General features: G+C 40.9%; 1 protein-coding gene across 15 annotated transcripts in view; it reads right to left on the bottom strand.

The window, feature by feature from the left end:
* The window catches only part of SYNE1 (spectrin repeat containing nuclear envelope protein 1), a 663643-nt gene that overhangs the window by 430093 nt on the left and 210451 nt on the right, over positions 1-23099 (bottom strand). For all 15 annotated transcript variants that reach the window (XM_077486324.1, XM_077486337.1, XM_077486323.1 and 12 more), the window contains 3 exons: positions 16141-16248; positions 15380-15517; positions 9814-9978 (listed from right to left, as the gene is read on the bottom strand). In XM_077486324.1, the coding sequence (XP_077342450.1) occupies positions 9814-9978; positions 15380-15517; positions 16141-16248 (411 nt within the window). The remainder of the gene's footprint in view (positions 1-9813; positions 9979-15379; positions 15518-16140; positions 16249-23099) is intronic.

Below are 23099 nucleotides of genomic sequence, written 5' to 3'. Positions count from 1 at the left end.
GGAAAAATACACTAATATGAATTTTAGAGCACACAAAAAAATTTAATATCCATGTTTGGTAAAATATAAAAGATGATAGTGCATCCAGTAAATATGCAGCTCTCTCGACCAGTGTGCAGTGTTAAGTGGATTCAGCCAGCACTACTCCACTAACCATGACCACTGACATGTTTCACCCCACCCACCGTTGCTTAGTTATAGAGCTCTATGACTAACCCCTCGGTGGGCAGGGAGAAACGCATCAGTGGCATGGTTAGTGGAGTAATACTGGCTGAGGCCGCTTAACACTGCACACTGGTTGGGTCAGAAGAGTGGCGTCCTGGATACTGCATACTGTTACATTGTAACTCTAAATCTGTAAAAAGTGACAAGTGATAATGAAACCAAGTGTACCTTGTGTGTGTGTGCCACCACTTTGAAAACAGAGGACTCTTACCAGAACATATAGATCCTTTATTTGAAAAAAAGTAACAAGAGCTTGTAAATTAATGCATCGTCTGTGGGGGAACTTGTATTACCTCCGAATCTCCACCTGTAGTCACCAATACTCCCCATCCAATGACATAAGATGTTTAATTGTGATGTAAAAAGAAAGCGCTCCTGATGATTTCAGATGTGACAAAACGCATAGGGTGGATCTTACGCTCGTGCCGTCTCACCGTGCATACTGTAACCAAGAAGTGGTTCGATTGGATCCCAGGACTGGTATTCTATTATCAAGCACTTGGCACTTGTTGATTTTACCTCTGTGAGTGGCTAGTTATTTTTTTTTTTTTTTTTAATTGAATATACAGTTTTACACTATGTGGACCTTCCCGATTTTCTTTTTATATTATGACTGAACATCTTATGTCTTTGCATGGGAGGTTTTGGTGACTACATGTGGAGATTCGAAGGTGATACAAGTTTCCCTACAGATGGCATATTCATTTACAAGCGCTCATGACTCTTTTCATATAAAGGATCCATATGTTTTGGTAAGAGTCCTCTTTATTCAAGGTGGTGGCACACTTGGGTGTTGAAAATATCGGAACATAAAGATTTCTTTGCATCACATTTTTTCTGATTTGAACTTATTTGGGACTATCATGTTTATTCCTTTTTAATTTTTATTCTTTATTCATCAAGATACACTTGGTTTCATTTTCACTTGTCACTTTTAACGCTGCAATGTAAATTTACATGTTTATACACAATTTGTCTAATTGTTTTTTCCAGCTGCTGCTCTTTAGTCTGTCAGCAAGATTTCTGTTTGTTTTAATATTGTTACTACAGGAGTTATTTGGACGACAGATGCTAAATGCTATTCGGGCCATTAAACATATCAAGACTCAAAACTGTGCGCGCCCATGAGATGGCGGCAAACTATGATACTGACATTTTTCATAGATGAAAGTCTTTTCAGGTTATCGTTGTTGAGTTTATTGAGAATGATGGCCCTAAAATTGTTACTATTGTTCTTATGTTCGCAGTGATATCTTACATGTGTGGTGCAATCAAAGTTTACATATGTAGCCAGGTGTCCACCGGCTGTGTGTGTATCCTTTACCCTCTCACCCACCCACCACCCTTCCCCAATGTGTTGTTGGCCGAGTTCCCAGTTGTGTGTGTGGCTTCAATCTCTCTCATCTTTCACTTCCCTGCTGCGCTGCTGGCTGTGAGTGGAGCAGCTCTGTGTAACATCTTCCCTGGTTCTTACCCCCCCCCCCCCAGTAGCAGTGGAGACCCTAAAAGTAGGATATTGAAAGATATGACAGGTGCTAAGGATCAAGGTATAAGGGGTGCTGCACAATGCAAGTGAATGGAGGTTAATGGGCTGTGGACCTTACTATCCAAAATTCCCTGCATACAGAGAAGGAGAGAGCAGGACTTTTCCTGGGCAAATCTGCAGAAATTGGGCCAGATAGTCCTGGGAAACCAGTGGGCGTGTGGACCTGTTTCTGTGCATGCCTACACAAAGAGCAGAGCCTGGTGTGCAGAAACTGGAGCCTTGCTGTGTCCTTAGAGGACAGAGCCAGTGAGGACCAGAGTGAGAGACTGAGCCACAAGTGGGTCGCTGTGTCATGGGACCAAAGCTGGGGAGACCCATTGCTGTGTGTGCCTGCATCAGTGAGGACCTGATCAGTAAGGACCTAGTCGTGAGGACTGAGACTTTTGGGACAACAGATCACCAAGTGAACTGGACCAGACCTGTTTTGAGCCAGGAGTGGTGAGCATAACTACCTAACTTAATCCCTTGCTGCACACAATAATTGTCTATAGAGACTGTCCCTTACTTAGTAGCCCATCAACCATCCATTGCATTGAAGGGACAGCGTCACATGCACCACCTTACAGAAGGGCTCCAACGATAGCCAGATAATATTTACAATTAGGTGCCAGGTACTTTGTGTTCCTGACAAATGGCTACCCCTCGAGATTCCTGCATATGTCCACCCACTATTGGGGCTGTGTCGATGTGACACAAAACATGTCATGCACACACAAGGACCTTTATTTAATTTATTGTTGATTGGCTAATGCTGATACTTTCAAACTTGTTTGCATCAGTTAAAGTTTGGTTTAGCATAGATGCAGTATAATTCATTGCCATAATACAGGCCAAGGTTCACCCGATTTAGCTCTGCATCTTTAAAACATGTTGAGTTGCCTGCCTACTGGTTTATGTTTTGTGTTTGACTTGCCTCATTAAAATATCCTTACTATATATGGTTTATAAATATGATATGGTGTTGTAATATACTAACACTTAACGTAGAACTATAGGCAGAATTTGTTTTTCTTATTTTGGAGTAAGGAAAGGTTATGGGCCCTGTCATTTTTTTTTTACCACCCCATTGCAGAGATTTCCCTTCACTTCCTGTCCCATAGCCAAACAGGAAGCGAAAGGAAATCCTGGCATTTTAAGGGAATTCCTTGGGGACCCCCAGGTCACCAGAACTAGTGTCCCAATTGGAATTTTTCCCCTCAATTTATTTTCTGGGGACAAATTTGGGATATTCTTTTATGTTCACTTTCAATGATAATGGTAAACAGGACAAATTGAGAGGGTGAATCCTCTTTACAGGGGCACAGACAGCAATATGAACCGACAAGCCTTCGCATCCCTCATCCCATTCTATCCAAAACTAAACAAAAAGTTTTGCCTTTAGTTATACTTTAAGTTACACAGGTGTGTCTGGCCTTCAATTTATAACCAGGTATGTCAGTGGGGGCAAGCAGTTAAGGGAGTCGTGGCAGAACAGAGGTTCTTTGGCTCCTTGGGGGGTATCACTACATATATGTGTGCAGGACATATGTGTGAGATTGCATTTGTTTGTATGGATGGGGGGGAGGGGGTGCTTTAAATACATTGTTATCACAAGGGGGCTAACAAAACACTATGCAATAGCTTTGGGTAGATGACAGGTACGCTTTATGGAAACATTGGGGCCTATTAGACACCTGATGTCTCTCCTGCCCTCCAATGCAGCTACTCAAGCACGATCTTGAGCACAATTAATGCAGCTACTCATGATCACTTTAGCTGCTTCCGTGGCTGTAGCAGTCGGGGAATGATAGCTCTGAAACCTAAAGTGATGAAATCATAATTGCTTTGGCTTCATTTGTCACAGAGGAGATGAAGGAATGCATGTTCCTCCATCTCTTTTTTCTGGTAGACAGTCTGTAGTGGGAGGACCTGCAGGGCCCCTCCTACAGCTCAGCTCTGTGCAAAGATCATGTATAGCCCAGTGATGATATCACCACTACTTTTATATGGTAATTATGGGTTTGAAAAGACATTTGGTAGACACAATTAAAATTGATTCATATCCCATGTGGTTATTGAGGAATATATTTTAATGAATGATTTTGCACCTGGAGCTCAGCTTTAATGTTTTCATGCAGGGCCTTTCTGGTTATACTATGGGGTGTGCATTTCTGCTACAGTATTTTACTGTTTGATACATCATGCAGACAATTCGCCTGACAGCTGGTCTCAGAACAGAGTCACTTGCCCAACAGGCAGTTACTTCTTCACTTCCTGACCCACAACAGTTTTCTTTATGACACCAAAGATAGGAGCTCATGCAGACAATTCTTAGCATAGCATAGCATAGCATTCAATTTGATCCAGCTGTTGAATTTTTTATAATGAAGTCTTAAAACTTTAAAGACAATTACCGTACTGGCAAAGTAACATTATTTCTTTGATCTAATGTGTTAGTACTATGACATTTAATGATATAATGCTGTTAGGCACAATAATGCCTTTGTTTGAAATACATTATATTACCAAAAGTATTGGGTCGCCTGCCTTTACACGCACATGAACTTTAATGGCACCCCAGTCTTAGTCTGTAGGGTTCAATATAGAGTTGGCCCACCCTTTTGCAGCTATAACAGCTTCAACTCTTCTGGGAAGGCTGTCCGGAAGGTTTAGGAGTGTGTCTATGGGAATGTTTGACCATTCTTCCAGAAGCACATTTGTGAGGTCAGGCACTGATGTTGGATGACAAGGCCTGGCTCTCAGTCTGTGATGAAATATTGAACCCTACAGTCTAAGACTGGGATGCCATTAAAGTTCATGTGCATGTAAAGGTGTCCCAATACTTTTGGAAATATAGTGTATCAGTATATTACAGTTTACGCAGAATGGTTCAATTTGATAATGGCCACAGCTGCTCATAAAACCAGTAAATGGCTGTAATTCCAGCAGTGTTGACACTAAGTGGCCTTAAAGGGGATGTATATTCTTCAATTTTTTTTTTTAGCTAAACATTAAAAATAGTCAGAAATACTCTCATCAATGTGTGGTAATTAAAAAAAAGAATGCTGTTGAAAATTTGCAGTTAAATGTGTGCATGGGGCGGCCATATTTGTTCATTGTATATGTAGGCTTCCTATTTTGCATTGTTACACAAATAATGTGAATTACTCTATCTCAATGTGATTTAAAGCTCCATCTCACAATGCAAATCTCTTAATTAACCACTTCAGATCCGCGCTATTGCCAAATGACGGCATTAGCGCGGACCTACATTTTCAGGACTACGTCTATTGACGTCGTCCTGGTTACGAGCGGCCTGCGCGCCCCCTGAGGGGCGCGCGCGGCGCGCTCTGTGATCGGTGAGTCCGTGAGACTCGCCTGATCACCGATCCGTGTAAGGGGTCGATCCCGACCCCTTATCACGTGATCAGCTGTCAGCCAATGACAGCTGATCATGTGATAGAACGGAGCCGGTAATCGGCTATTATTCCTCCTCGCGCTGACAGCGCGAGGAGAGAAAAAAAAAGCCGATCACCGGCGGCCGTGATCGGGACATCAGTCCCGATCACGGCCATCAATACAAGGGACCACCTGCCACCTGCCTGTGCCCACCTGCCTCCCGCAGTGCCATCCTGAAGTAAAATAAAAGAAAAAGTAAGTGCCCCCCGTCAGTGCCCCCTGTCAGTGCCCATAGTGCCCACAGTGCCACCCACAGTGCCACCCACAGTGCCACCCCACAGTGCCACCCACAGTGCCACCCAATCTGCCTCAAAGGTGCTGCACCCCAGTGCCGCCCATCAGTGCCCAGCAGTGCCGCCCATCAGTGCCCAGCAGTGCCGCCCATCAGTGCCCAGCAGTGCCACCTATCAGAGCCACCTATCAGTGCCACCTATCAGTGCCCATCAGTCCCATCTATCTGTGGTACCTATCAGTGCCCATCCGTGCCACCCATCCGTGCCACTTATCCGTGCCACCCATCCGTGCCATCTTATCTGTGCCCATCTTTGCCCATCAGTGCCGCCTTATCTGTGCCCATCGGTGCCGCCTTATCTGTGCCTATTAGTGCCGCCTTAACTATGCCTATCAGTGCCCACCAGTGCAGCCTATCAGTGCCCACCAATGCAGCCCATCAGTGCCCACCAATGCAGCCCATCAGTGCCCACCAATGCAGCCTATCAGTGCCGCCTAATCAGCGCACTTCAATGAAGGAGAAAAATGACCCGTTTGCAAAATTTTATAACAAACTATTAAAACATGATTTTTTTTTTTTTTTTTTTGCATCTTTTTTTGTTTGTTTAGCAAAAAATAAAACTCCGAGCTGTAACTAAATACCACCAAAAGAAAGCTCTATTTGTGGGAAAAAAATGATAAAAATTTCATTTGGGTACAGTGTTGTATGCCCGCGCAATTGTCACTCAAAGTGCATCAGCGCTGAAAGCTGAAAATTGGTCTGGGACTGAGGGGGGTTTAAGTGCCCAGTAAGCAAGTGGTTAAACAACAAATTCAAACAATGAACACCCTATGTTGCAAATTTCTTTTCTCTATAGCAGGGGTCTCCAAAGTTTCAAACAAAGGGTCAGTTTACCGTTGTTCAGACTTTTTGGGGCAAGACTGTGGGCAGTGGGAGTAGAAAATGCTCCAGTGTTAGTGGGAATAGACTATGTCTCAGGCTTGGTGTTCACTGGGATTTAAGAAAATGACATAATGCCTGTGCCCAGCAGATGGAGGAATAGTGGCCCTGCATTGGTGTCAGTGGAAAGAATAGTGCCCCATCCTTAGTGTCAGTGGGATGAATAGTACCCCATTGTTTGGTGTCAGTGGGAGGAACAATGTCCCCTCATTGGTGGCAGTGGTAGGAATAGTGCCCCATCGTTGGTATCAGTGGGAGGAATAGTGCCCCATCATTGGTTTCAGTGGATGGAATAGTGCTCCATCATTGGTGTCAGTGGGAAGAATAGTGTCTCATAATTGGTGTCAGTGGAAGGAATACTGCCCAATCGTTTATATCAGTTGGAAGAATGGGGTCCTGTCTATGTCAATGGGAGGAATAGTGCCCCATCATTGGTATCAGTGGGAGGGATGATGCCCAATCGTTTATATCATCAGTGGGAGGAATGGTATCCAACCAATGGTATCAGTGGGAGGAAATGTGGCCCCATGTTGGTGCCTCATCAATGGTGTGATTGGGAGGAATAGCACCCTATCGTTGGACAGTGGGAGGAATGGTGTCCCATTGTAGGGGTCAGTGGGAGGATCGGTGCCTCATCAATGGTGTCAGTGCAAGGAATAGTGCTTTATATCAGCGTGAAGTGCCACAAGGGCCAGATAAAGGGGCTACAGTTTGGAGATCGCTGCTCTACAGCAATTAACAGAGACAGACAAATGATTTTCACTGAAGCAACAAAACTCCCTTTGGGGCTAACCTAAAAATCTTTATATTGAATACAATATGATAACTATGGAAGAGAAAGCATATAAAATTGTAAAAAACATAAAAAAAAATATTTAAAGGCTTACATTGCAATTAAAACTCAAAATATGTATTCACTGAAAATGTTCCATACATTTCCCTTAAATCCTCTACATCGGTAATCTGCAGATGAATGTTCTCAAGCATGATTTCTTACACAGACAGAATATTAATCTACAACTCATCTGAGAACTAGGAAATAAAGGTCTCACACTAAGGACTTAAAACCAAACAGCATGGTTCTTGATCATGTGATCATCGTTTACAAACAAAGCTGTCAGTTGTAGTTGTCACCATGCCTCTTTCCTTGTGTTGCACAGACAGACGCAGCAACAGCTGCAACTGGCAACTATCATTGTACACTACAGCATAGAAAAAAATATTTAAAAGTGGTGCTATGGGGGGTTATTTACTAAAGGCAACTCCACTTTGCACTACAAGTGCACTCGCTGTAAATGTGAGGGGTAGATCTGAAATGAGTGGAAGCTCTGCTGATTTTATCATCCAATCATGTGTAAGCTAAAATGCTGCTTTTTATTTGCCTTGTATGTCCCCCTTGGATTTACAGCAACTGCACTTCCAAGTGCACTTGTAGTGCAAAGTGGATTTGCCTTTTGTAAATAACCTCCAATATGCTCAATGTATTTTACCTTAATACGTTCTCTGCATTAGGCCAAAAAACACCCAGGTACATTTTTACAGCGCCTCATCCCCAAACACATGCCTATGACCTGTTGTCACCACTGCGGGTCCCCACTGATCCACACCACTTTCCCGATCTTGCAGGTTCTGGAGGTGGATACTGAGGGCAGCAAAGCCATAGGCTCCTACTGCCGTCAAATTGTTGGAAGGTGGAGGGAGCAGGTTAGTAGCTTTCTACACACTGTGGAGTTGATTTACTAAAACTAGAGAGTGTAAAATCTGGCACAGCTCTGCATAGAAACCAATCACCTTCCAGGGTTTTTTTTGTCAAAACATAATTTCAAAAGCTGAAGCTAGAAGCTGCTTGGCTACCATGTACAGCTGCACCAGATTTTGCACCTTCCAGTTTCAGTAAATCAACCCCTGTGTGTGTTTATGGATGCACACAGCACAAGCCAGGAACGTGCGCAGACGGGTGTCTTGTAAGCAACTAAGGAGACACCTGCAAACTGGCAGGGGGGCTAGCAGCTTAGGAAAAAGCCCAAAGACAAAAGAAAATGAACGTAAAAAAAAACTCACATTAAGTTAGGACCTGCTCTAAAAAAAAAAAAAAAAAATTGAATATCACATTAATTATTGTTTTATGACAAGTCAAAAAAAATACCAAAAAAAAAGTGCATTTTTGTCCATGTGTCAGCTTATAATAAAAAATGAATAGAGAATTTATTAAAGCACTGTACCAAATGAAAATGAATTTGTCACGAGAGAACAATGGAGCCTGCCATTGTTACCCTTCCTTTAGAGATGCTAGTTCCTTGTCTGTAGTGCAGATGCTTCGTTTTTAATGCTGTCTGAGCCTTTGACCCCAAACAAGCTTATAGATAATGGGTTTGATTTACTAAAGGTAAATAGGCTCACTTTGCAAACAAATTTGTCCCAGAGCTTAGTGAATGTGGTGAAGTTTCACTTTACAAAGAATACCGAATCGCGTGCATGGGAAATAAAACAAAACAGCCTTTTTTCTTGCACATGATTGTGGAACTCAGAAGGTTTTCATCTCATTCACTAAGCTTTTCTTTGCAAAGCGCAACTTGAACAGCCTATTTGCCTTTGGTAAATCAACCCCAATGAATTATGACACTTTACAGCGTGCTTGTTCTGGGTCTTTGACTCAAAAGTACTTAAGTCTGGTAACTTCCACTCATTTGTCTCCTCTCCCACTCCGGTGCCAGATTTGGCATCTTTCAGGGGGGAGGGGGGGAGTAGATACCTGTCTTTCCACTTACGGGAGTCTGGGCCATCAAAGCTCGGCTCCCTCCTCCTCCCTCCACTGGGCCAGTAGGAGAGCGCAGCGGTGCCTCCCACATGCACAGTAGGTACCCGGTGTGAAGCTACACTGCTGACGCAATGCTACATTGCCTGGTTCCCTTACCTGCCATGGCGGTGGCAGCACCCGGCAGCTGATGGAAACATCAGCTGCAGTGCTCACATCGCTGGACTCCAGGACAGGTAAGTGTCCTATTATTAAAAGTCAGCAGCTGCAGTATGTGTAGCTGCTGGCTTTTAATTGTTGCAGGGATAGGTGGACCTCCGCTTTATGTCTTCAGAGGTAAGCTAGCTATGGCCACCCCCATACTTCTATCATGACAGAGTCACCTTAAATACCTATAGGTATTTATAAGTATGTCCTTAAAAAAAAAAAGGAAAAGCTATTTAGGCAGGCAAATTTGTCATAAAGTTATAGTTGATGAGCTATTGTCAAGTTACTGCGTGTACTGACACTGCTAAATTGGTTCAGGAATCCAGTATTTAATGATCTATGGATGGTAAAAGAGGTCTAAGATAAGACATAACCCATCTGATCCCAATACAGTCCCACCACTACTATTGCAAGCATTCTTGTTTTTATTATTTGTGCAACTAGTGCTGAGAATAATTACGTGTTATTTACCTTGAGTTGCTCTAGTTTTCTGTGTACAATATTTGCTGTTTCGTCATGAGATTGCTGAATGATAATTTCTTCCCTGAGTGCAACCTCTGCTCGATATAACCAGGAGCCAATAGTTCCCAAAGGAGCTGGTAGGGATTTATCAAGTTGTACATGCCAATCAAGAATCTGAAATAAAGTCACATGACACATTATTCTTAATACTTTCAACAGGCACATGGTATGGTTATACAAGTCAAAAAAAAAAATTATTTCTGACCACTGTGAGCTACTGCACGTAACGGCCCTTAGAACTATATTTTAAAAATCAACAGTTTACCATTAATTAAATGTTAACCCCTATTGGACAACTCAGGGAATTGAAAATGAAAGCTTTCCAAATAGGTCAGGGTATCTTTGTCAGGCATTATATTAGTACTATATTATATTATATTGGTTAGTCCCTCGTATGGGACGTAACTGATGCCCTGATGTACTTACCCATCTGCGAGTCTCAATTGCCGCCAATCCATACATATTATATACATATATTTAGAAATGTTTACACTCAAATTGGCATTATGGCAGACATGTTATGAATTAACAGAGAGGGATACAATTAAAGAAGGGGAGGAAAGGAGGGGGGAACTCCTTGGATGCTATGTTGTGGTTATGCAATGCTATACAGTCCCTAACATTAGGGGTAAAAGTCAGAGTTGTAGCGCTCTCTGATTGAGTTGCAAGTAATGTATCCGCAGTTCAGATTTCCAAAAACTGGTCACGTCTGTCTTCCACTTTAGCTGTTTCATTGACCATTATGTCGTTCATACAAGTTTTGACTTCCTGAAAGTTCAGTGAGAGGGACGTCCAGGAGTGGGCAATAGTTTCTTTAGTGGCACTGAATATGAAAGCAATTCATTTTACTGTTTTTTGATTTATGCCTTTTTTAGCCTGAACAGTAGACCTCCACAAAAAAAAAAGTATATCCCACCAGTAACAACAGATACCCCAGCAGCCAGCAACCACAGGCCCTCTAGCACACCCCAGCACCCCTAATGGAAGAAACTAGTGGGAAAAAAAAACTGTTCCTGTGACAGTTACAACAGTTCAGTTGGTTTTCATTTGTAATATTCATTTTAACTAGGAATTACATCCTGATTGACAAGAAGATAGGAAATCGGATTCAGTCAAAATGAAGTCCAATCCAGTCCCATTAGGGCTGGGCACACTGACAGAGTAGGGTTATTGCTTGGAGTTCTATCCTGGGAAGTTATTTTCTGTACACAACTTAAGTGGTCTCAAATGGACCTCACTTTTAGGGGTCCTGTGAGGTAGCATGGCTTTGCTGGTAATCATGTGTCATTTAGGCAAGTACCAATTTTCATTTATCCCATGTAAATGTAAAGCAACTTATTTTCACCCCACTCTTTAACTAAGCAAAATGTATGTTATCATGTGAGAATATGTGTTCTACAGTCTTATTTTGGTCAAATTTGCTGCCCCTGCCCTGCAAGGGTTAAATATCTGTTTATGTCTAGTGGGTTGCAAAAAGCAATTTTACCTAAAGAAACCTCCTCTCCTCTCAGGCCTTCTCTAGGCTTTTAGGCTGGCTTCCATAGCCTCTTCTGCCCTATGTCCAGCAGTCGCTGGTCCTCTGCAATGATCAATTCCATAGCAGAGCCCACGGCCTTGCAGTCAAGGTGAGTACAGTTCATTGCTGGAGCATAAGGGAGTAGAGAAGAGCTCCAGCTGCTGGGAGAGAGGAGGACCTGGGAGCATTTTACCATTCCCAGGAGATGAGCTTTAACGGTTTGCCGACCGCCTCACGCCGATATACGTCGGCAGAGGGGCTCATACAGGCAAACTAACGTACCTGTACATTGGTAAAAGGGGTGGGTAGGTTGCGCTATGGGGCCTATACCCTAAAAGGATACTAAAAATATGTATATGTACAAAGTAGTTTTTATGTGCCACAATAGGTAAGAGCAGCCTCTATTAATATCCACCTGGTAAGGTGGGAAAGGTTAAGAGGGGGTTACAATGAATAGATCTGGCGCTATACCTATTTATTGCCTGAGAATGTGTCACTAGGGATTCATTTGTCTGAAATGTTCAGCATATTAGCGATTAGTTATTAAAAATGGGGTTGGTTATATCAATGTACCAACAAAACTATTACATAGGAGAGATAAAATGAAAATAAATAAAATTGATGAAATCCTAAAGTAAAAAAGTATTGAACCAGCTCAATTATATAAAATATACAGCATCCTGACAATTAGTATGAAAACTAGTGAAGTAAGAGTTAGTAAAATAAAAATTACATATATTCAAACAGTGAATAATTTCCAGCGTGCTGGCTGTCAGGTGAAAAAAATATAAATATTAAGAACTGATAATCCCAAGGGGGTTGTGACAATTACTCATACGAATAAAGTGCTGGTGCAATTACATTTGCTAGTATATTAATAACAATTAGGTATGAAACTGAGACAGGCTGTGCTATCTTCAAACTGCTAGTGCAATAGCGTGACAGTGGAGTTTGTACAAAATTCATGCAACAAATATAATAAATAGGTGATAAATAATGTAATATCAATATTTCAAGTGAAAACGTGCACAATAAAACTTTATTGTCACCGAGTGACAATAAAACTTTATTCGTCACCGAGTGACGAAACGCGTAGGGCGTGGCCAAGCGACGTACACCTTAAGCACAGACGGCGGGGAAGCCGAACGGGACGTTCGCAAGCTGCTTTAAAGTTAGAGTAGAGATTTAACTAACCGCTACCACTCTTACTCACATTTGTAAGTAGTTTTAATCTTTCTTAAATAAATCTGTTTCTCATACGTTATCACACTATGGATGGTCCTCTTTTTTAACATACATACCGTGGCACACTCCACCTGTGAAAAAAACGAGGGATCCTCAGCATCTTACCAGAAGCAAGCCAGAGAGCGACACAATAGCTAATATTGTGAAGGCTGATCCACCCCGGATGGGGTCTTTTTTCCGGTGAGAGTACAACTTAGAAGTGACCACAGTGCATGGAGAATAATATCTGAATTTATCACACCCCCTTCCCCCACTCACGGGACAATCCTATTACCCATCAGAGACTATCTATTTATATTTTTATTCACCTATATTTTTATCCATTCAATACATTTTTTCATTTTTTCATTTTTATTGTGCACGTTTTCACTTGAAATATTGATATTACGTTATTTATCACCTATTTATTATATTTGTAGCATGAATTTTGTACAAACTCCACTGTCACGCTATTGCACTAGCAGTTTGAAGATAGCACAGCCTGTCTCAGTTTCATACCTAATTGTTATTAATATACTAGCAAATGTAATTGCACCAGCACTTTATTCGTATGAGTAATTGTCACAACCCCCTTGGGATTATCAGTTCTTAATATTTATATTTTTTTCACCTGACAGCCAGCACGCTGGAAATTATTCACTGTTTGAATATATGTAATTTTTATTTTACTAACTCTTACTTCACTAGTTTTCATACTAATTGTCAGGATGCTGTATATTTTATATAATTGAGCTGGTTCAATACTTTTTTACTTTAGGATTTCATAAATTTTATTTATTTTCATTTTATCTCTCCTATGTAATAGTTTTGTTGGTACATTGATATAACCAACCCCATTTTTAATAACTAATCGCTAATATGCTGAACATTTCAGACAAATGAATCCCTAGTGACACATTCTCAGGCAATAAATAGGTATAGCGCCAGATCTATTCATTGTACCTGTACATTGCCCTTTAAGAGGCCGCCAGCAGGCGCGTGCCTGCGGCAAAGTCCGTTAGTCGGGTCGCGGGTCCCGTGGACTCGATTGCCACGGGGATACCAGCGATCACCTCATGGGGAGGAAGAAAGGGGAAATGCTAATGTAAACACGCATCTCCCCATTCTGCCTAGTGGCAATGGCACTGACCTCTGCTCCCGTGATCAGGAGCAGAGATCAGTGACGTGTCACATGTAGCCACGCCTCCAGTTAGAAACACTCCCCAGGGCACACATAACCCCTACACTGCCCCTTAGTGGTTAACCCCTTCACTGCCAGTGTCATTTACACAGGAATCAGTGCATTTGTATAGCACTGATTGCTGTATAAATGACAATGGTCCCAAAAATTTGTCAAAAATGTCTGATGTGTCCATAATAATGTCGCAGTCACAATAAAAATCACTGATTGCCGTCATTACTAATAAAAAAAATTAATTAACAAAATTAATAAAAATGCCATAAAACTATCCCCTATTTTGTAAACGCTATAACTTTTGCGCAAAACAATCAATAAACGCTTATTGCAATTTTTTTACCAAAAATATGTAGAAGAATATGTACCGGCCTAAACTGAGGGGAAATTTTTTTTTATATTTTTGGGGAATATTTATTATAGCAAAATTTAAAAAATAATGCGTTTTTTTTTTCAAAATTGTCGCTCTTTTTTTGTTTATAGCACAAAAAATAAAAACCGCAGGGGTGATCAAATACCACCTAAATGAAAGCTCTATTTGTGGGAAAAAAAGGACATCAATTTTGTTTGGGAGCCACATCCCACGACCTCGCAATTGTTAGTTAAAGCCACACAGTGCCTAATCGCAAAAAGTGCTCTGGTCAGGAAGGGGGTATATTCTTCCAAGGCTGAAGTGGTTAAAATGGATGTAAATCCAATTCATGAAATTTGACCTATGCACATATATCTGTAGTGTTTACTTATCTCTCTCCAAAACCCTGAGTCCCGTATGTTTCTACTGTTTCGTTTCTCTGTTATCAGCATGACAACTTCTGACAAGTTCTCCAAGAGGGGAGATAAAAGCAGCTGGAAATTTGTGTCGTAGGAGGTTGCTAGAAATAGATTAGCAGAGAGCTTGTCTATTCAAAGCACAGCTCTGGAAGTATCTTCGTTATTCTACCTATGTGGAGAGGGAGTGTGTGCCTTTCCTCCAATCAGCTGTCTCCCAGTGTAAGCCAAGACTACACTCCCAGTGCTGAATGAGTAAGTGAAAATTCTAACACCATGTAAGAATTCTAAAGAATATAGAAGGGGAACGATAGCAGATATACAAGTAAAACTTATGTAGGGAGATTTCTTTCATCCCTGTGTATCATCTGAGGCTGTTCACTTCACTGGGTATATGTGAGGGTTTACATCCACTTTAAGTCAATCACTGCCAGGCAACCAGCATTTTCTTTGTTAGGTCATGAATTGTGACCCCATACGTCCTTGCAACATGTCACTTTAAGAGTACAGAGCAAGAGTGTTGAAAAGATGGTAAATTGGGAGCCACGTACAGGGTGGGGGGGTAATATTTCACCAGGATTATTTGCCACATATCTGTTGTTTTCTTTTTGATGGCTGCTCACTACATACATGCCAAGTGCGTTCATTATATCCCATTTAGGACAGATGTCAGCGCACTTTACCAAACATGCTTTTCACGTGAGCAAATCATAACTGACTATCAAATGAGAATGAGAATGCAGAAAAAACATAAAAAACAAGACCAAGTGCATCAATAACCCGATACATATACATTACAAAAAGTCACATACCCTTGCTGAAACTTTATCCCATGCTTGCTTTAGCATTGTCTGATCAAGTGATAATTTTCCATCTTTGCTCAATGGCTGAAGAACACTTTCAACTTGCTTCTTTCTCATTTCATACTGGACTCTGTATTGTTTAAATGTCTACAAGAAAAAAAATGATAAAGAGTGCTTTTAAGAAACAAATACAATAAAAATCAAAACTACGAAAAAAGAGAAATACTTATTACTCCGCTGTAGACAGCATGCGCCGTAGACAGCGGTGCACAGGCACACTGGGCATGCCGCAGATCGCGGCGACATGCCGCGAGTGTCGGCTCCCGTGCGCACGCGCGGGAGGGACATCATCGCTGCTCCGGCGAATCACAGCGGCGGAGCAGCGAGACCTACGGAGACCTACCAAGAAGATGGACGCTCGGGACTACAGGGGACAGCGGGGACTTCACTGGCTCCTGTGTCAGGTAAGTGACACATAATGGACTACTATGCGATGCATAGTAGTCCATTATGCTTTACCTTTGCAGGGAATGAAAGAGGAAGTAAACCCATCAGGGTTTACTTCCTCTTTAAAGCTATAGGTGTCCCCTTTGTTGCATAGGAAGTAGAGAGAAATCTCACCACACAGTAATAAAACATGCAGAGTAAAAAAAGTTCTGTCATAATGCATTGACTATAGGGTGCTCACTTAATCATTTTAACTAGCAGAATACAGACATATGCAATGGCAATTTCATATAGATCAAGATAATAGAGGCATATTCTTATACCTGATATCTGTCCTGTAAACTGCTTTCTACTGTTTGCGCTCGGGTGATGTCCCGTTCGAACTGTTCAATCCAAACTTTTAAGTCTCGAAGCATCAGTCTCTCTTCCTTCTGCCAAAAGCATAAAACAACCATATCATAAACTTCCTCAAAGGATTATTATCATAAAGAAAATATAGATTGTATTCTTTGGTGGGCTCCGGATGCTCTGGTTGACCCCAGGGGTATAAATAAACCTGAGCTTAAATACTAGCACAACCTTCAGCTACAGTAAGTCACATCTAGAAGCATACTGGGACATCTTGTTAGAAATAGCTATCCAAAAAGTAGTAGATTTATGAACATTTGTATGAAAATTCTCATTAGTAAATTTGATGACTTGACGAATCTCGACCAAAAGTAATTAAAGCGTTTGTTAACCCCCAAAAAATGGATTCTGCTCATTTAAAGCATGTTATATGACACAGTGTTTGTCCTGTGTTATTTGACCCCCTGTAACACCTAAAAAACCTGGCTGATCCTGACAGTTTCTCCCCACCCATCTGTAAACTGACCACGGTATATAATGGCTGCTGAGACCAAACATTGTGGTCAGTTTACGTGCCTCTGTCATCAGCAGCCTACTATCTGCTCTCCTCTGGGCTCCTGTGTCCTCCCCCCTCCCCTCTCTGTCTGTGTGTGAGCCAGCCCCCCCCCCCATTCCTGCTGCTCTCATAACACTAACCTGTATACACCATTAGCACTTCCTTTTATTGCAGTGTCCCACTCTGTGAATGATTTATAAATATAAATGCTGTAAATACCTCAATTAAGAGCCACATGACCAGCCAGCTCTCTCCTCCTCTCCAGACTGACATCAGTCGATCCAAGTACAGAGAGGTGGTGCCCTGCCTGGTACCATGTGATCTCCATTCATACAGCCATTGAGAACTACTGTGATCTCTGTGATTGATCACAGAGATCACATGATGCAGGGCCAAGCACTGCCTCCCTGTACCATGTGATAGCTGTAGTCAATCACAGAGATTGCAGTACTTCTCAGTGGCTACAGGAATGAAGCCAAGAACTGTCGGAAATTATTGTTTAGTGTTTAGCCATTATGACAGTATAAGCAAATAGCGGTATATTGAAAAAAATCCAAATCACTTCCCTAGAGTAGTCACTATGGTAACACTGCATTGCACGGCTCTGGTGACAGGATGTCATTTAAAAAAAATAAGCTAATTAGTGTGGCTTTGACTCTCACCAGGGCAGCTTCTACTGTAACTGTAGTTTTATAACTGTCTCTGTTGATCCTGAACATTTGAATTATAGCAGCAGATTGCCGGAAGGGTCAGCTGTTCTGCTACTGAAAAACTAAATTAAAACTTTTGTAAAAAATCATTTTCCACAAACTAGCCCTACATTTCTACACTGACATAGAAAAAGCTGGCAATCATAATGGTAATTCTTATTTACCACACTCCCACCAACTTTTTTTTACAGTGCACTGTGCATGGTACTGCCTCTTGATACCAGTGCAAGGGTTCTTAATTTGGAGTCCATTGACTTAGGTTTCAGGGGGTCCGTGTGGGCCTGATAAAAAAAATAGCATTTACTATACAGACCCCCCCCCCCCCCTCCGTCCCAGTCAATGATTTCCCCTTGAAAGAAAATGCACCCTACCACTGCTTTTATCGCCAACTACTTAAGCATCTCTTGACTGGTCGTTGGCAAACGTTTACCAGTTAAACTTTTATCAGTGTTCTCTGCACAGAATCCATCTCGTGTCACATTATTGCAAGTGCTAATTCTCATTTTCAAGTAATAGTAGTAGTAGTAGTAGTAGTAGTAGTAGTAGTAGATTTGAACAAAATTTAAATTGTTTTGTTTAATTCGCACAAGATGATTGGATTTCATTTTTGTAATAAGTGGCCATTACTTTTTACATGAAAAGGAGTTTGTTTTTTTGTTAAAATCTTTAACTTTAATCAAACTTTGTGTATGTCAATTATGTATGAGAGAATCAAATTGCATGCAAGGTTGTGTTTATGTAAATATTCCTGGGGAGGGGGTCCATAGCTTTCATCAGATTCTTAAAGGTGTCAATATCTCAGAAACATTTAAGAACCACTGTCCCAGTTACCCTAGTCCAACACTACCCATGGGCATGTTATGGAGGGACAGGCTTCTACTCTTCTAAATAACAGTGGGATAAGAATAATTTACAAGATGGGGCTTGAGGAAAAATTACCACAAACACATATATTATTTACTACTGTCAAAGTAAAATACAGTAGTATACATAATAGAACTATAGTTTAGGCAGTTAAAGTAGAAGTTTACTCAAAACTAACTCTAAACCTACTTACAGCCACATTCTAAAACAAATCTGTCTAGCCCTGTAAAGAAGACAATATACATACCTTTAAATACTGTACATACCTTTTCTGAAGCCGATCCGGTCTGGTCTCCAGCAGCGGATGCTGTGTGCAGGAGAGACCCGACAACTTCTGGTAAATGCCTGGGAAGTGACATCCCCCATAGACTTACTATGGGGCGTCCGTTGTCAGCTGCCTCTTCTGCACACGCCTGCACAGCTCGACGTGGGACCAGAGCGGCTGCACAACAGGTAAGTGCAGTGATTTTTTTTGATATATAGGGCTAGATAGATTCGTTTAGAAATGTGGCTAGATTAGATTTACATACCTCCCAACTTTCTGAGATGAGAACGAGGGACACCTATTAGCAATAGTATGTAGTAGGCATAGGACACACCCCCTGCCATGTCCCCATTTAAAGGAGAATTGTACAAAAAAAGTGTTTGGTAAAACCCACAAGTGCTTTTTTTACCACTATTATGCCTTTATATTGGCTTTTGGAATTTACTAATTCAGCAATTTAAAATTTGGATGAAAGGTTTAGCACTAGGAAACACTTTTTGATCGATAAATAGTGCATTTTATATACAACTATATAGATGAGACTTAAATGAGGGACAATTGGGGAGGAAAAAGGGACAGAGGCAAAGGGGGACTTTGTTCTGAATGAGGGACAGTCACTTCAAATCAGGGACAGTTGGGAGCTATGAATTTAGAGTTAGTTAGGTTATGGCTGAACTTCTACTTTAAGCATTGCAAAATACAGTATTCCCTTTCAAAGTATGTGATTTATTCTATAGTGTTGAAAGCCATGTATGTTATTTCTAGCAAAGTGTATAAAATCAGATGCTATGCTTGCAGCGTGGATAGGGTAATTTTCTTCTCATATGGTGGCCAAAGTTGCTTAGCAACATGTTCTGCTAACTAAAAAGGGACGAGAGACTATCATTCAAAACCTCCTACAGAACGATTAAAAATACTAATGGAACACTTAGGTTCTCATTAATGTTATGCACCATATTTGATGCATTTCAAATATTAGGCATTGTACACATGTATTTAAACATATAACACATTAGTGTTTATTTCTGTTAAAAATGCTGCAGAAGGTTTATCTGGGCAGGCTGGATAGTTACACCTTGCTTTTACACGGTCACTGCCATCTGTTTGATGCTCCTGGCAGGTGGATACCATTTGCTCAGACTGAGTGACCATATGGTAACCCATACATTTTGTTAGATGAAAGTGAAGACGGCTAAAAGGTGAAGCCATGATCTGATACAAAAGGATTATCACATACAGTGCCTTGCAAAAGTATTCACCCCCCCCCCCCCCCCCCCTTGGCATTTTTCGTGTTTTGTTGCCTTACAACCTGGAATTAACGTGGATTGAGGATTTGCATCATTTAATTTACAGAACATGCCCACAACTTTGAAGATTTTTTTTTTTTTTTATTGTGAAGCATACAACAAATAGGACAAAATAACAGAAAAAGTCAATGTGCATAACTATTCACCCCCCTAAAGTCAATATTTTGTAGAGCCACCGTTTGCGGCCATCATAGCTCCAAGTCGCTTTGGATAAATCTCTATGAACTTGCCACATCTTGCCACTGGGATTTTTGCCCATTCTTCCTTGCAAAACTGCTCCATCTGCTTCAAGTTGGATGGTTTGCGCTTGTGAACAGCAATCTTTAAGTCTGACCACAGATTTTATATTGGATTGAGGTCTGAGCTTTGGCCAGGCCATTCTAACACATTTACATGTTTCCCCTTAAATCACTCAAGTGTTGCTTTAGCAGTGTGTTTGGGGTCATTGTCCTGCTGGAAGGTGAACCTCTGTCCTAGCCTCAAATCACACACAGAGTGGTACAGGTTTTGCTCAAGAATATCACTGTATTTAGCACCATCCATCTTTCCCTCTACTCTGACCGGTTTCCCAGTCCCGACTGCTGAAAAACATCCCCACAGCATGATATTGCCACCATTTTTCACTGTGGGGATGGTGTTCTTTGGGTGATGTGATATGTTGGGGTTGCACCAGACATAGCGTTTTCTTTGATGGGCAAAAAGTTAAATTTTAGTCTCATCAGACCAGACACACCTTCCTCCATTCATTTTGGGAGTCTCCCACGTGCCTTTTCACAAACTTCAAACGTGCCATTTTGTTTTTTGCTGAAAGTAATGGCTTTCTTCTGGCCACTCTACCATAAAGCCCAACTCTATGGAGCTTACGGCTTATTGTCGCCCTATGTACAGATACTCCAGTCTCTGTTGTGGAACTCTGAAACTTCTCCAGGGTTACCTTAGGTCTCTGTGCTGCCTCTCTGATTAATGCCCTCCTTGCCCGGTCCGTGAGTTTTGGTGTGCGGCTATCTCTTGGTAGGTTTGCTGTTGTGCCATGTTCTTTCCATTTTGTTATGATAGATTTGATGATGCCTCTAGGGATCATCAAGGATTTGGATATTTTTTTATAACCTAACCCTGACTTGTACTTCTCAACAACATTGTCCCTTACTTGTTTGGAGAGTTCCTTGGTCTTCATGGCAGTGTTTCGTTAGTGGTACCTCTTGCTCAGGTGTTGCAGCCTCTGGGGCCTTTCAAAAAGATGCATATATGTAATGACAGATCATGTGACACTAAGATTGCACACAGGTGGACATCATTTCACTAATTATGTGACTTCTGAAGATAATTGGTTGCACCAGAGCATTTTATGGGATTCATAACAAAGGGGGTGACTACATACGCACATGCCAATTATCCGTTTTTTATTTCTGAAAAATTGTTTTATGTTTTCTAATTTTACTTCACCAACTTAGACTATTGTGTTCTGATCCATCACATATAATTCAGGTTAAAAAAAACATTGAACTAAAGGCTGTAATGTAACAAAATAGGTAAAAAGCCAAGGGGGTGAATGCTTTTACAAGTATGTGGGTGCCAGTTGTGATGTAAACACATGATGAACAAAACTGTACAACAGACTGATTTGCTGTCATTTAAACTTGCAACAAAAGATTCAGTTACAATACATTTCTCTTTTTTTTAATTTTTTCTATTTTGATGGCACAGTTCTTACATAAGAATATCCCACGAACAACACATAGGAGGGCTCTGGCTACCCCTTCTCCATTTTAGCAAGATATATGTAATGGGAGAGTCAACTTATCACCTGGGAGGGGGGAAGTTACTAATATATTATCCTGCTTCTACTGTTGCATGGATGGAGTTAAGCATCAGATACATATACAGATACAGATACTGGAAATTAAACATGTGCACACTGCAAATTTTCGTTTAGTTTCAAATGCATTCATGCATTAACCTTCCTGGCAGTATGATTATGTTGGATTTTTCAATCTCAAAGCAGTACATTGTTTTGCATGGAAATTTGGTGTTTTATATCATAGGCCTGTAATTCTTAGTAATAACACACTTCCATCTGTCCAAACAAGAGTCTAGTAGACATCCTGGGTATGATAAAGTTTGAAGCACAAAATCATAAATTATAATATAATAAATAACTATAAATAATTATAACAAATAATAAAATAATAATACATTTTATTCAATAATGTAATCAAATCAAAAAAACACTGAACTTTTCTCAGTTGCAGAATTGTCCCTGTCGTCACTTTCAGTTTCTGATGACAAATTTGCCTACTAATCACTATCGCTCAATTCTGCAAGTGATTCTAATTTAATATCGCTGTTTTCTAGCTGGTCTAAAACCACTTTTGACGTAAAGGGACACTTTTTGGTCGCCATGGACATTTTCAAGTTTACAGGCAGAAAGAACAGTATATATAATTTAAAACTGGAACTACAGCTGCTACTACTACAGCTTTTGAAGCTAATTTATAGGGATCTTTGATCTTTAGCCATAATAGGAGAAATTGGGCAACTATCATATTGGATTTAATTGTTTGCCCGGATAAATTTATTAATTTCTCTTTGGAGGAATTCTATTTTAGTTTAGGGGACCTTAATAGGAAGGGCTCTGAAGTGGTATAGAAGTTTGGGGATGATTGACATCTTAATGGCACAGATTCTTCCAAGGAAAAATTGTGGTAAGAGGACCATTTTTTAAGTAAGGAGCTAATGTGGGAGAAAAGTGGGGGGTAATTCTCTTTGTAGATTGATTTGAATGAGGGTGTGATTTGGATACCAAGGTATCTGAAGGAATGGGAACATGTGAATGGGAAGTTTTGTTGTAGTAGAGATTGTGTGTTTTGAGAGCGATTAATATATTAGGCTGAGCATTTATTAATATTAATACCCATGCCTGAGAGGTTGTGGAAATTTTTAAGTTCAGCGAGAATGTTGGGTATGGATATAAGTGGTTCAGATGAGAATAGTAGAGCATCATCAGCGTATAAGCTTAATTTAAATTCATCGAGGCCATTTGTGTAACCTTTTATATTATTGTTATTTCTCAATGCAAGTGCCAGGGGTTCACTTGCTAGGGCAAATAAAAGTGGGGATAGGGGACAGCTTTGCCTAGTTCCCCTGCTCAAGGAGAAGAATTTTGAGTTGTTACCTGGGATTTTAATTCTAGTTTGTGGGGAATGGTAAAGAGCATTGAAGCCATGCAGGAATT

This window comes from Lithobates pipiens, unplaced genomic scaffold (assembly GCF_037356315.1).
Source record: "Lithobates pipiens isolate NorthernLeopardFrog02 unplaced genomic scaffold, aLitPip1_a1.2 Scaffold_18, whole genome shotgun sequence".
NCBI classification, from domain to species: Eukaryota; Metazoa; Chordata; class Amphibia; order Anura; family Ranidae; genus Lithobates; species Lithobates pipiens.
Note: the sequence above shows the minus strand (reverse complement) of the source record. Positions and strands in the feature narration are given on the sequence as shown.